This window comes from Cataglyphis hispanica, chromosome 2 (genome assembly GCF_021464435.1).
Source record: "Cataglyphis hispanica isolate Lineage 1 chromosome 2, ULB_Chis1_1.0, whole genome shotgun sequence".
NCBI lineage: Eukaryota > Metazoa > Arthropoda > Insecta > Hymenoptera > Formicidae > Cataglyphis > Cataglyphis hispanica.
The window spans coordinates 14,488,539-14,503,167 of NC_065955.1; the positions used below are offsets into that span (position 1 = coordinate 14,488,539).

General features: G+C 35.2%; 1 protein-coding gene across 1 annotated transcript in view; it reads left to right on the top strand.

Moving 5' to 3' along the window:
- LOC126856600 (plexin-A4) overlaps window positions 1-14,629 on the top strand; it is a 215,783-nt gene that overhangs the window by 24,078 nt on the left and 177,076 nt on the right. Inside the window, exon 2 of the mRNA XM_050605251.1 lies at window positions 13,139-14,469. Coding sequence (XP_050461208.1) covers window positions 13,264-14,469 — 1,206 coding nt within the window. The 5' untranslated portion in view covers window positions 13,139-13,263. The remainder of the gene's footprint in view (window positions 1-13,138; window positions 14,470-14,629) is intronic.

Consider the following 14,629-nt stretch of genomic DNA (forward strand, 5'->3'; position numbering starts at 1 on the left):
TTTTGATATCTAAAAGTAATTTATGGGATGATACATTTGAAATGGAAGCTCTACCTGATGACACATCGAAAAACAGGAATGATTTGTCGCTATACAATGGTAACACACTGCTACTATTACGTACGATGGGAAAATGCTGTACGAATTCTCGCGGTGAAACGGAAAGTCGTCGAAAACCCTACGTTGGGTGACAGGTGTGTCTGATAGCGATATCTCGATGTTATATAACACATGGACGTATCTTCCCCGACTTTATGACCTCGGGATCTGATTCTTGAAATAACCTTGAGTTCAAAATGTCATATTTAAACATGGATCTAAGTCTGAATAATTATATAATTTCTTTGCAGATTTTTTTTATTTTGAACACGTAACATTATTGTATTTTTCTTTTCAAAATTTAATTTAATTCTATATTGCGAATAAAATATTTTATATGAACTTTAGTTTGATTATGAATTTAATTGCGAAAAAATAATTCTGAAGATAATTTTGAAGAAAAAACATTCTTTTTTGATTATTTAATCATAAAAAAGGGATTCTGATTTTATATAAGAAATTCTTTTATATTGATTATATATGTCTACATATTATTTTTTTTTTCATAAACATAGTTATTTTGTTATATTCTAAGATACAAATGATTTCATTTTTGTAATTTGAGAATTCAGCGAGCTATATTTTATATAAGATTTTTCACTCATAAAAATCAGATTACGAAGCTGATCACAATGTTGCGGGATATTCTGTGTAACAAAAGTACCTCGTAGCGGTTTTGTCGAGCTCTTTTCTTGGCGTGACAGCTCGCAAATATGCGTCCATATGGTCATCCGACATGCTCGCGCATCTCGTTGCATTATTTCGGCTACGCCGATTCATCATGTTTTGACGTATCACCACCTGACTGTTGCATTATGACGAATGTCATGCAAACACTTTTCTTCGTTTTTTCATCTGTTACCTTGCGTGATAATAAACGATGAAATGATAAATTAGATGAATAGAAAATAGTAAAAATAAGGATAAGAATAAAAAAGTAATTTAATTTAAGGGAGAGACAGAAGAGAGAAATATGTACGCGATTAGAAATATGGATTTATTAAAAATAGGATAGTTAAAATGTTTCGAAATTCAGAAAAAGATGCGATAAATATTTAATTATTCTATACAATACGGTAGATTAATATCTAAGTGCCTGATATATTTTATTGCTTTATGAAGTTAAATTCGTCACTTCCATGGACGTCAAACCACAAAGAATCGTTGACCTATTTACTTTGATATCACAATCGTTATGGCTGATGTAGTTATTATCTTTAACTGCTTAATTTTGTCCTTGGTTTAACGTCGATTTGTCACGAGAGTTTGGATAGTATAATAGAACATGATAGAAATTTCTTTCTGTCATACTTTTCTCTCACTTCCATTTCTGGGAAGTGTCAGTCATTTTTCTATCAAATAAGCGATTTTCTTGAACTTTTGGGACAATGATGTATGTCTTATCGGATAACTTTTTCTGTCTAATGCGATGTTCGTAAATACAAATATCAATTTTTCTAATGTATGTAGTAAAGCAGTATAGAGAATCGAGCTAAATACAGCATATCTTATATTATATATATGTCATATCACTATTTTTAAATCGATCAAATAAATATGTGTATATGTGAGCCAAATATTTCGAATATGTGAAATCGCTATTTCATAAGTTACGCTAAAATAGAAATCTGACGTAAGTATATATATTTTTTCTTTTTTAAAATATATGACATTGCGAATTAAATGATACGAGTTTTTTTTTTTTTTTTTCAAGAAAATTGTAGCTTTGTGATTTATAGATTTTTAAAAAGTTACTTAAATTTTTTTTGAAAAAGAAAAATTAAATTAATTATCTCGATGCCACGTGCTTTTTATCAGCATCGTATTTATGACTCTCTCGTGCGCTTTTGGCGATCTACTGCATTTTATTACAAGTTAACACTATGGAGCGACGAGGAGAAGAGGGGGGGGGAGAGAAGTCTCCATTTACCCCTCCCATCTCTCCCTGCCCATTTCCTAGGTCGGTTTAGGCCAGAACGACGATGAGTACACCCCTGGGTCGATCCTCCCGGACAACCAACCCCGAAGCCCCAGCGTCCCTCAGGGGGCTTCGGTGCACGCTATAATACTCGGGAAACTTAACAGGCATCCAGCTTACCGGCAGCCCTGTACAAGCAACATCCCTCTTCCTTTTCATCCCCGACCCTCTTGCAACCGCCTGTATATCTCCTCTCCCTTCTCCGATAAGTCGCACCGCTATACTTTCTCGTGACGCCGTATGCCCTTTCTAACATTCATCTATGCGCCTTTCGCTTTTCTGCGAAGCATAAGTTTTGTAAATTGCAAATTGTAATTCTCGAATCCGATCTCGCTCTGGTTTTTGCATTTCTAAACCAAGTCTCTACTTTTCTCATGACATAAGAACAGCTGGCAAGCACTCACAGCTGACTCGTATTTTATATCAATTATTTAAACAAAGAATCTATGTTAAATCGTAATTATTGGTTAAGATTTCATTTATATATTTTAAATTTATTAACAGTTTATTTAACATGATAAATATCGTCTAAATTATAAATTATTTTTTCTTATCGCGCAAGATACTATCGCGCGTCTTTCTTTGCAAAAGAAGATTTTTTTAAGATTTCTCATATTTACCATTTATTTAATATCATCACGCATCTTTCTTTTTTCAAATAAAATTTTCTTTTTTTTTTATTTAAAAATTAAGCAACTAGAAAATATATCCGAGCGAACAGACGCTATAACATTTACTCATTTTATGAAGTGTCACCCTTTTCGTACTCGAAGAGCAAACTTGATCTTTTGCTTTATGCTAGTGCATTTCTACTAATGCAATTTCCAACGGGATTACAAATTCTGCAATTTGGTAGCCATTCGTTTACAACGGCGCGTGGATCACTATTGATGATGCGCGGCTGTAAATAACATTTTGATGTCGACCGAATATTAATATTGTGTGCGCGCTCGCCTCGGAACTGCGCTCGTTAGCCCTACGGATTATGAACTGCAATTACGTTCGGGGCGTGTGCAAGGTGGCTCCGAATTCGCTGGGGACACACTGTACAGGACATTTCGACAAGGACCGAGAACAGATGGACATCGATTACATTTAGAGCCCGAAACGCACGAACGAATTTCCATTAAATCTTATTGGTTTTTATGCTAAATATGTAGGATGTTTCCAAATTGTTTTCCTCTTAATTAAATTTTCGACAAGCTTTGTGTTGTTTTCTCACGAAGAATCGTTATCAGTTCTAAAATTTATTTTATAAAAATGTATAAAAAAAAACATATTTTTAGTAAAACTCTCTTGAAGAGAAAAAAAAGAATTTATAATTTTTCAATATTTATTTTATGAATAAATATTTAAAAAAATATATTGAAAAAGAAAAAGAATAAATACATAATTTGCGTCCATATTATAATATTATCTTTCTTAATAATATTATAGTCGAATCATATCTCTAATAATTAGAATTGCACGATTTATTTTGGATCACTCTTATTATTTTCAGCACGCATACGCTGGCTCAGTGGATAACGATTATAGGCGACTTTCGACAGTAAGCGAGCATCGTTATCTACTTCGACCTATGATAGGCGGTTTATATGGGCGATCGTATAATACGCAACGAGCGATCGCTCGCACGCGCGTCCATCGTAATCGAAGTTTATAAACCCACCCCGTTATCAATCGCACCCGATATTAATCCACATGTATGCAAGTGCACACATACGCATTGTACCTTGGTCCTTTCGAGTTGCAAATCAGGGAGCTATCTCCGCTTTTAAATGCGTTCGATCAATCTTTTTCGGATTTAAATAAGAATTTTTCACTTTAATATAGTAATAATTTTGAATTACTCGTAATAACAAAGCATTTACAAGTATATCTATTAAAAGGCATATATGATACTTTATATACATATACATAACTTTGTTTTATTACGGAGAATTTGTTTCTTCTATGAGAACTCGTTTACTCGAGCTATAGAACGTTTGTCACGAAATTATTAAAAGAGCACGAAAGACACCCGCAGATCGAGTCGTAAAGAGCACATCGTGACGGAATTCATTCTCGTAGTGCATTCTCGCGAGCTTCTTCGCCCTTCCTCTCCTGCTTCGTCTAACTAGACACACGCAGAGTCTCCCTTTCTCACATTGGACCCTCCTCCTAGAACTTACCTGGTTCTATTTGTCTCTGTCACCAGTAAATGGCCTTTGCCGAGCATTACGAGCCTGTCTATTCCATCTCTCCCCTTTCCCCCGCCCCTCTTTCTCTCTTTCTTTCTCTCTCTCTGAGCCCGCAAATTCTCACAGTCTTCTCTTTATATCTTTGTATCTCTCTCTTTCTTTTCGTATTGTTGATGCATCTCTTCCTATACTTTTCTTCTTCTCTCTTACTTGGTCTTCGAATTGGGACCTATAAAAATTGGTCTGAATGGCACCATAGGGATGACTCTTCTATTTCTTATTGGCTATCTAACACAATTTCGTTTACTCGTATTTCTTTGTCTCTACTTGTTTGCTAAATAAAGTTTTATCTGGTTAATTCCCAAATATTTAAATTTTTATGATATTTTGAAATAAAATTGAAAAATTAAAAATTAAAATTAATAAAATTAATAAAATTAAAAAATAAAAGCTGACGTAATAACGGACTTTGAAAAAAGATTAATAGCAGGAATAAAAACAAGAAAATTTATATGCGAGATAGAGTTTTCAAATTATCGAGAATATAGTTTCTTTGCAAATCGTAAAATACAGTACGTCAGTAGTATATATTTTGCATTTTATTAAAGGATGGAACTTTTTAAGCAGCAAAACGTGAAACTAGTACTCGGTGAAATTCATGTTCTCTCTGTAAAGTGTTTGCCAGTTTTAAACAGTTAGCAGTCGAGTTTGAAGATAAAAAAATTAAAAAAACTACACTTACAGAAAAAGTTTCAAACTTTGTTATTTATTTGAACCCAAAATTCAAATACAATCGCATATAAAAAATTTAACATGAAATAATTTATAAACATAGCTGTAAAAAAAGTATACTTCACATGTATCATCATTTTATAATTATTATTATTAAGTGTGTTTTATTATTATTAAGTGTGTAATTTATGTGTGTTAAATTATAATATTTTAGTAATATGTGTGTTAAATTATAATATTTTATTAATATTAATAGTGATGAAAAATGAGAGTTTCATAAGATAAAAAAAGTCGTACAAAATAAAGAGAGAATTCTATGTTATCTTGTATTTATATCTTCTACAATTAGTTGTCAAATCTCGAAACTATTTTATTTATATATAACGATAATAATTTTTAAATACAATAGCGAGATGTTAATATAACCGAAGTATCAATTTTATGAAAATTGTCAGGAACACAATATTATTTCTTGAACGAACGGTGTCACAACGTGACACATTGTGCATTTAAGGATTAAGCAGTTGATACTGGCAACTTGCCAATCTTCCGTGAATGTCGCGTGCCTGCTGTTTGCCGGCATTGTTCCATTCACTATCGAGCAGTAGACAGTATCAATGGAAAAATTCATTTTACTCATCTGATATCTCATCGGTTTTTACTGTGAACTTTGACCGTCTCTCGTATAAGAGACATCTGCGAACAATGGATTGTTAGCCGAATCAAATATTTTTCTCTCCCAAAATTGTTTTATATGATTCTTTTTTAGCTCGAGCAGAATCTCTTTTAAAATAACTGAAATTTCTTAAGTTGATACATTTTTACATTACTGTATATCAAATTTATATTGACTTTTGAATATTGTTTCTTTTATTTTTTTAAGCATAATATTATATGTACATGATATTATGTATTATTATATTATGACATTAATAATGTAGTATATATGATATGTATGATATTATTAGTATATAATGATATAACATGTATAATATTATTAATATTAATTACAATTATATTAACAAATTTCAGAATTATTATACATTTAAATGTTTTAATTACATCGAATGTGCCATTTGCGTCAAATTACTCACATAGTTAAAAATTTAATTTTCTGCCGATTAAAACTTCGAACATTTTATCATTTCAAATAATTGCGTGAGACAGAGATTTTTATTTCTGGGAAATACGTGGTTAATGCACATAATCACGTGATCCTATTTGAGGAGATTAATTATTGCTACGATGAAAAATAAAATCAGAGAATATCTTTCAGTTAATCCTACATTTGATGCAGTAACGTAATGCTACTTAATTCCACCGTGTAACAGAAGTTATTAGACAAGGCTAATCAAAATCAGGAGGTACTATCGCTGATACACTACCGGGTAGCCTCTTACTTCTCATTAGCTTCGATGGACCCATGATCGTTCTCCTACGCCTTTTTTTTTTTACGTCCGACCTGATTTTCCCTGTAAGTGATCACCTGATACGTGATCATTTCCACGAGCCGAGCGATATATCACCTCGTTACTTTATGGATTGTACCTCGTTAGCTGACGGAACGAATAATCTTACGTTTACAACATGTGTCCGTACAAATAGCTCCGCAGAATTTATGCTTGCGCATATTTATAAGAGTTGATAAACTCAAACGATGAATTAGAATCAAGAGGTTGTTTTTAGAACTTTATATTTATTTATTTAATTAATTTTTTAAAGTAACAGTAGTTTCTTTAAATTATTATTTATAATATAAAAATTTCTTAGCGATATTTTTTTTTAAATATATAATTGAAAGATATATTAATTATATATTAGTAAATTAATATATATTAGTATATTAGTATATATAGTATATATTAGTATTTTATATTTTATTACATATATTTTATTACATTATATTTTATTACATATTATTTTTTTAAAATGAAAAATATTAATTGCTTTAAAATTAATTGTTTTATTCTATGTGGAAAAAAAGGGAAAAATTTTTACAACACCAAATATATTGTAAAATACACAGTAACAATGTACCATGTCGAATTATATTTGCATATATACTTTTTGCATATATATTTTCTCTTTTTCTAATTCATTGTCATTGTGAAATAACAACAAAAGCAAAAAAGCAGCCGTGTTGCAACATACCGTGTTTAGATATTAGTTGATAAGTATCTTAACTCTGCAAAATTATCCCTTCTCTTTAAATTTGAAAAAAAATATAATATGTGTAAATAAAATAAAATGATGATATTTTTTATCATAATAACAACATGAAATGTTTTTCTATTGCTTTCAATCATTTGAGAAAGACAAGCATTATTTTAAATATTACTTTCTCTGTGACAAATATTTATAAAATATTTACATATTTTAAATAAGTAAAATTGGAAAAATAGATAAATTTTAAAATATCTTATATAATTTAGAAATGTAAAATTATAATTTTTTAATCATATAACTCCAGTAGAATGTTAAACATTTTTTGTACATGTTCTCTTGAAACGTTTTCTCGTTCTCGCTTTCTTGAAAGAGCATTTAGTAGAATTGCATTTTCGGCACAAGCGCCGGAAAATCGACTGAGATAATGGCGACTTTGTAAATCTTCTGGAGACAAGGCGGAGATAACGAGCCAGGATGTTTTCGTAGAGCTCACTTTTCTTCTCACGGTACATATTTTGCGGGCATTTAGTTTTGGTTTAAGTTTGCCGGAGAGAGAGAGAGAGAGAGAGAGAGAGAGTAAAGTTCACGTTTCTGTCGCTGCTGGCAACTCGATATACCGTAGGAATCGGCCGTTTTTAAAAAGTCAACGACCGGACGATTGTTTAAACCCTTTAACGATTGTTCAACTCGTTAAGGATCCATTAGGGGCTTCGGACTCGGTAGACCGCGCAAATTTTCCGCCGCTTCAAGTTTCTCTCTCTCTCTCTCTCTCTCTCTCTTTCCCATACTTCCTGTGCTTTAGCAGTGGCAAATTAATTCAAGTTTTCCCATCCCGGTTGGTTATAGTAAGTTTTTGCTAACGGCCGTTCTCTCCTCGGAAAATTTCCCCGTAGACTATAATAGCTATTCCGCTATGTTTAAAGGCTTTTAGTTTGTTACTTTGGTAGTAGCAGTAAATTGCTGTTATCGAAAACAGTTTACTCGAGGCGAATTAGAATGTAGATTAACTAACAATCAATCTTAGGAGAATGTGTTAACAGATAGAAAGATGGAAAATCTATATTTAGATTCTGAAACAAATTTCTTAGGAATTGTATTAATGAAAAGCTGCTGAATGTTTCAATAAAGTTATGTTAAATGTGAAAACGAAAGCAATAGAAATAATAACAGTTAATATAAAATAACTTATAGATAATAACAAAGCAAATTCTTTTTACAAAATCTCATAAGAAAAATAAAGAAATGAAGTAATAATAAAAATAATTGGTTAATAAGATAAATAAAAAGAAAAGAAGAAAGCGCGGAGAAAAATCCAACAATAAAAAATAATAATAATAAAGAGAAGTTACTTAAGTTTTTTCAATAATAAGTAATTGAAATTGATCAAATTAATAACGGATTTGTCATCGATGTAATTATTTAAGTATACAAGAGCATTTTTTTTTTTTTGCCTTTTCTTCTTCATTAGGATTTTTTCGAGGATTAATTAAACATTGGAGAAGGCTAAGTTTATTCTTGCGTCGTGTATCTTTTTGAATTACATGAGGAGTTTCCGCGGCACGTTTTCCATGTCAACCATTTATTTAACGAGGAATTAGAAGGACCTTCGAGGCGAGGGAGTGGAAGATTTAAAGGATTGCAGAAGGAGAGCGATGCGCACCGTTCCTATGTTTCGATTTTCCTCCGGCTCCATTAACTTTCCTTCTCTGTAAATGTATTCTTTTCTATGCTTTTAATATTTGCACTTTTTTTCCAAGGCACGTTTGTAGCGCAATCGCATTCGTTACGTAAGTTTTTTTTCTTTTTTCTTTTTTTTTTTTTTTTTTCTTAGAAAGGCAGTTTGTCCCTATTGCTCTTGGCAGTATGAACGGTTTTACCTTCGATCTGCATTCTTTATGCAGGCGCCGTATGCAAGGACACGTTTACAATAAAGTCGAACGCATGTATAGTACGTGACGAACTGTATTGTTGCGCGCCATACTTGGTGTCGAACTATTATATACTGAATAGTCAAACTTTTTCGGTAATAAATCTTTCCAGAGAGAAATTGCGAATAGATGAAAAATTCACTATATCGAAATTTTGCGAAATGCAATTTCATATATGGTGTTCCGGAATTATTAAATCTTTTTATTATTAACATAATTTTAAAATTTGTTTGTTAAAATACATTTGTAATGTGTCGTAAATATTTTCATCAATTAACATCATTTAATTTTCGTAATTTATTTTTGCATTTATATTTATTTATTTATTTATTTTTTTTTGTTATTAATAACATGCCTAAAGCATGATAATTTTAATATATATTATAAATTATATTTCACATATATGTATATATATGTTACTAATTATGGTTTATAATTTTTTAATGTTTTCGTTGTGCTAAATTTTTTTTTCACAACTTGTACTCATTATATATAGTTCTCTATTTAGTACTTGTCATATCGATGTTGCAAAACAAGATTGTTGATACCGGATGACAATATTGGTGCCTTGAGGTATATATATATGTGTATGTGTATATATGTGTATATGTATGTGCGTGTGTGCGTGCGTGCGTGCGTGCGTGCGTGCGTGCGTGCGATGCGTGCGTGCGTGCGTGCGATGCGTGCGTGCGTGCGATGCGTGCGTGCGTGCGTGCGTGCGTGCGTGCGATGCGTGCGTGCGATGCGTGCGATGCGTGCGTGCGTGCGATGCGTGCGTGCGTGCGTGCGTGCGTGCATGCGTGCGTGCGATGCGTGCGTGCGTGCATGCGTGCGATGCATGCGATGCGTGCGTGCGTGCATGCGTGCGTGCGTGCGTGCATGCGTGCGTGCATGCGTGCGTGCATGCGTGCGTGCATGCGTGCGTGCGATGCGTGCGTGCGATGCATGCGTGCGATGCGTATGTATGTATGTGTGTGTGTGTATGTGTATGTATGTATATATATTTGAAATATCGTTATAGCCTTGAATTTCACATCGCCTCGAGTCAGCACGCTAATTAGCTCGTAGTTTCACGCATGTTTGACTTTCTCGACTAACATAGTTCGTCGGAAACGAGAGATGTCTCCGTCGTGTATCGCTTCGGTGAGATCGCGGTACAAACTGCCGAGAGCAATTAAGACACTCGTTAATTACCGTTTTAACCGACATCAAGGTGCGTGTCGCTCCTCCTTAACACAATGGGAATTCACGAAGAAAGGCACGCGTTCTGTTCATCAGATACGGAGTATTACCGGAGTTTAGCGTGTACGATAGTTGGCGTGCGCGTCCATCCACTTCTAAGCCGGAGATGCAACAAGAGTATACATCGTATTCGTTATTTTAAAATATATTAAGACATTAAAGACATTCACTTTTGCGCGATGCTGTTTCTTAAGAGGTCTGTCCACCCTGACTGCTCGACAAATAGGCTTATTTTTAAAAATTTGTAAATTCGAAAGTATAAGACAAAATTTATTTATTTTTGGCCACATAGTAGATTAGGGTTTTAAGAATGTCTCTTATAAATTTTAACAAAAATTATTTCAAAATGGCGGCGCTGCAACTGTTGTCGTGAAGGTCCGCGCGTAGCTGGCGGTTAGTTTATTTCAGTTATAAACCTAAAAAAAAAAAAAATTTTGCATATTTTTGTGAATTGTGTGGCTACAATGTAGCGTACAATTTTTGCGATGAGTTGATTAATTATTTTTTTATTTATTCCTTTCTTGTCAAATTTCTATGAAAAATACGATTTTTTTTTCTTTGGCTCACTGTTATTTCCCCGCTAATAAAAAAAAATTTGTACGGTATATTGTAGCCACACTATTTAAAAATAAGCAAAAATTTTTTTTTTTTTTTTTTTTCAGATTTATTATAACTGAAATAAACTTATCGCCAGCTACGCGCGTGGACCTCCACGACAACAGTTGAAGCGCTGCCATTTTAAAATATTTTTTGTTAAAACTTATAAGAGACATTCTTAAAACCCTAATCTACTATGTGGCCAAAAATAAATAAATTTTTTTTTATACTTTCGAATTTATAGATTTTTAAAAATAAGTCCATTTTGAGTCCATGAGCGGTCAGAGTGATTAGACCTCTTAAACAATTTTATCTCGGCGAATTCTTGCATCAGGGAAATTTTTCTTTGCATGAAACTATATACTCGCGGTTGATTCAATACTTATCGGTGCACGTGTCACCTGATCTACTTTCTTTGTAAGTTGTTACCTGCAATCGCACATTATTTATACTGCTTATTCACCGCGAATGGCTCATACAATCACGCGAACATAGTCATCTTTTTTTTATGGAATAAATATATATATATATATATATATATATATATATATACTGTTGTGCGATACTGGCCTCTCCGATTCGTCATTTAATGAATGACGAAGTTGCTATAGTCTATGAGACATACTTCGAAACTACGCCGCAATAAACAAATCGATAACATTCATTGTTTTTTTCCAGGCTTTTTCTAATGGAATGTGCAAAACGTAATATTGCTTTCTTGAGTCATTCATTTTTATATTAATTTATTATATTATTTTTTTGTATATTAGTTTTTTATTAGTAATTTTTTGAATGTAATTGAAAATTCTTTTCTATATAATTTTATTATAATTTCATATATATATTTAATCTTATTTTCATAAAAGTATATATATATGTGTGTGTGTATATGTGCGTATGCGTGTGTGTGTGTGTGTGTGTGTGCGTGTTGAAATTTTCTGCTACTGTTCTGAATTATTTCTATAGAGATTGCGCAAAGTATGAGAGATTTTCGCACGCAGATGTTTCTAATCTACCTTGGTACCCGAAACGCTATAAACCGAGATTGACATCGAATAAAATCGGTGGAGTGTAATTCAGGAAGTATAGGGGAGGGGAAGGAGGAGAAATGGGTCTTCGGGAAATAAGAAAAGTTTTGTTCTCGATCAGCCGTTACCCTTCGCGTTGCGATAAGAGATGAGGGAGAGAGAGAAAGAGAGAGAGAGAGAGAAATAGATGATTGCCGCCTCTTTTCTCTTCCTTCATTCGCCCTTCACTCCACCTTCTTTTCCCTTCGCTTTTCCCAACGCGCTCACTCGCCGGCTGCACGAAGTCGGCCGTTTCATTTTCTTAAGAGGGGGCCGAGAGATGCGTCGGGGGGCACGTTTCAAAGGCACCTGGTTTTCCTCGCTCGATAAATCGCACATTTCCCCCTCCCTCCCCCTTTGCTGCCGCCTCATTACTTTCGTCCTGGTACGTAGTCTCGTTCGTCGAATCTTGCAAGTACGTGAACTGCCGAACGATCGTTGAGGAGCACTTTTGATCGCATAAAAATGTTTACGTTCCATTAACGAGACGTCATTTAAATGTCTTTTCCTTTTGATGATGCACGTTTGTTACTGAATCGAGATATGTAATTATTTATATATGTCATTATTTATTTTTTATCTCTTTTAAATTTTTAAAAGTACGGTACTTAGTGCGTTTTTCAATGCGCGTCGCGTGTTGTTATCTTCTTTATTATTACACTTGATTGCTATCGTAGGCATCTGCTGGCAATAATTGTTCCGTTGCATTAATTGCACCTTTCCCTCTGATCGAAAGTAGATTACATCGCGTGCGAGAGGTGCTCTCACCTTGAGTCGGAAGAGATAATAGTTACACTTATGTATGGTGAATGCTGCTTCATACATATATAATATTTCTAAAATTAATTTACGAAATTAAATATCATCACCATAAATGAAAAAAGAAAATGAAAAATTACTTTTTTTTTGTGTCCTCAATTTAATAAATCTTATTATAATTGAGAAGAAAAAACTTTGTCATCATATATTTTTTTTTTTTATAACTTATTTTTTCCTATGTTTGCATTACATACATAATCTCATTTGTGTTGTAAATGGATATAATTATATAGTTTAATAAAATTAAAAATTGTTATGTTTGTTTCTTCGTTGAATTTTTCAAGTAGGTTTCACGTATAATAATCGCCGATTTGTATTGTTTTATTGCAGGCCTGGGCGAGGCTCAAGAAGGAGGCCGCCTCCGCCAGGATCGCCGGGCAGAGCGGAGGAGGAGGAGGAGGAAGAGGAGGAAGAAGAAGTCGCGACGGAGTCCATAGTGTGGAAGTAGAATAGATATGTTGTCAGTCTTCCCGGCAGCGACGACGGGGACGATGAGGGCGGTGCGGCCAGTGATATCGCGGTCGCGCCGACGAAGCTGTCGTCCGCCGCTGCCGCTGATCTTGATCCTAATCCTGACATTGTCGTTATCATCGCGATTGCCGACAGCGCGCTCGCTGCCGGCCGATATAGTGCAAAAGTTCCACGATTCGGAGGTGGAACGCATGAACCATCTGGTGGTTGACAAGAATACTGGCCGGGTGTATGTGGGCGCGGTTAATCGACTCTATCAGCTGTCGCCGGATCTAGTGCTGGTTGTCAAAGAGGTCACCGGACCGAAGGGCGATTCCACGGCGTGCTCGATGCTGGACTGTCCCCGCGAGGCGCAAAAACGGCCGGTCGACAACGTGAACAAGGCCCTGGTGATCGATTACACTACCACGCGGCTCATCTCCTGCGGCAGCCTCTTTCAAGGCATGTGCACGGTGCGCAATTTGCACAACATATCGGATGTGGTGCAGGAGGTTAAGGAGGCGGTGGTAGCGAACAATGCCACCGCCTCGACGGTCGCGTTTATCGCACCCGGTCCGCCGAATCCACCCGTTTCTCAAGTCATGTACGTCGGCGTCACCTTTACCGGTAATTCGCCATATCGTTCGGAAGTGCCAGCAGTGAGCTCGCGCTCCCTCGACAAGGACAAGATGCTGAACATCGCCGAAGCGGCGGTCACGACCGGCACGCGGATGTACGTCAATTCTTTGTCCCGCGAACGTTATCCGATCAACTACATCTACGGCTTCAGCAGCGGCGGTTTTAGTTACTTCCTCACCACGCAGATGAAGAATACGGAGACGCCGATCTATCTGTCGAAGCTGGTGCGCGTGTGCCAAGACGACGAGCACTATTACTCGTACACGGAAATACCGATTAATTGTACCAGCGACGAACGTATCTACAACCTGGTACAGGCCGCCTACGTTGGCAAAGCCGGCTCGGTGCTGGCCGGTGATCTGGGCATCACCGCCCAGGACGACGTACTATTCGCTGTGTTTGCCGAGAGCGACGGGCCCAACAGCGATGTGCCGCGTCCGCACTCGGCTTTATGTGTTTACTCCCTCAAAGCCATCCGCCGCAAGTTCATGAGCAACATACAGAAGTGCTTCAGCGGCGAAGGACAGCGGGGTCTGGAGTTCATCTCGCCGAGCCACAAATGCATATCAACGGTGAGTCATTTTCAACAATTTCATTCAACCGTTGCCTTGCCTTCGTATAAGAAATACATTTTTTCAATCAATATCTGCAATTCTTAACGAACTGGAAACTTCACGGTAAGTTTTTCCAGAGAAATTTATCATGATTACATACATACGATTAGAAATATAT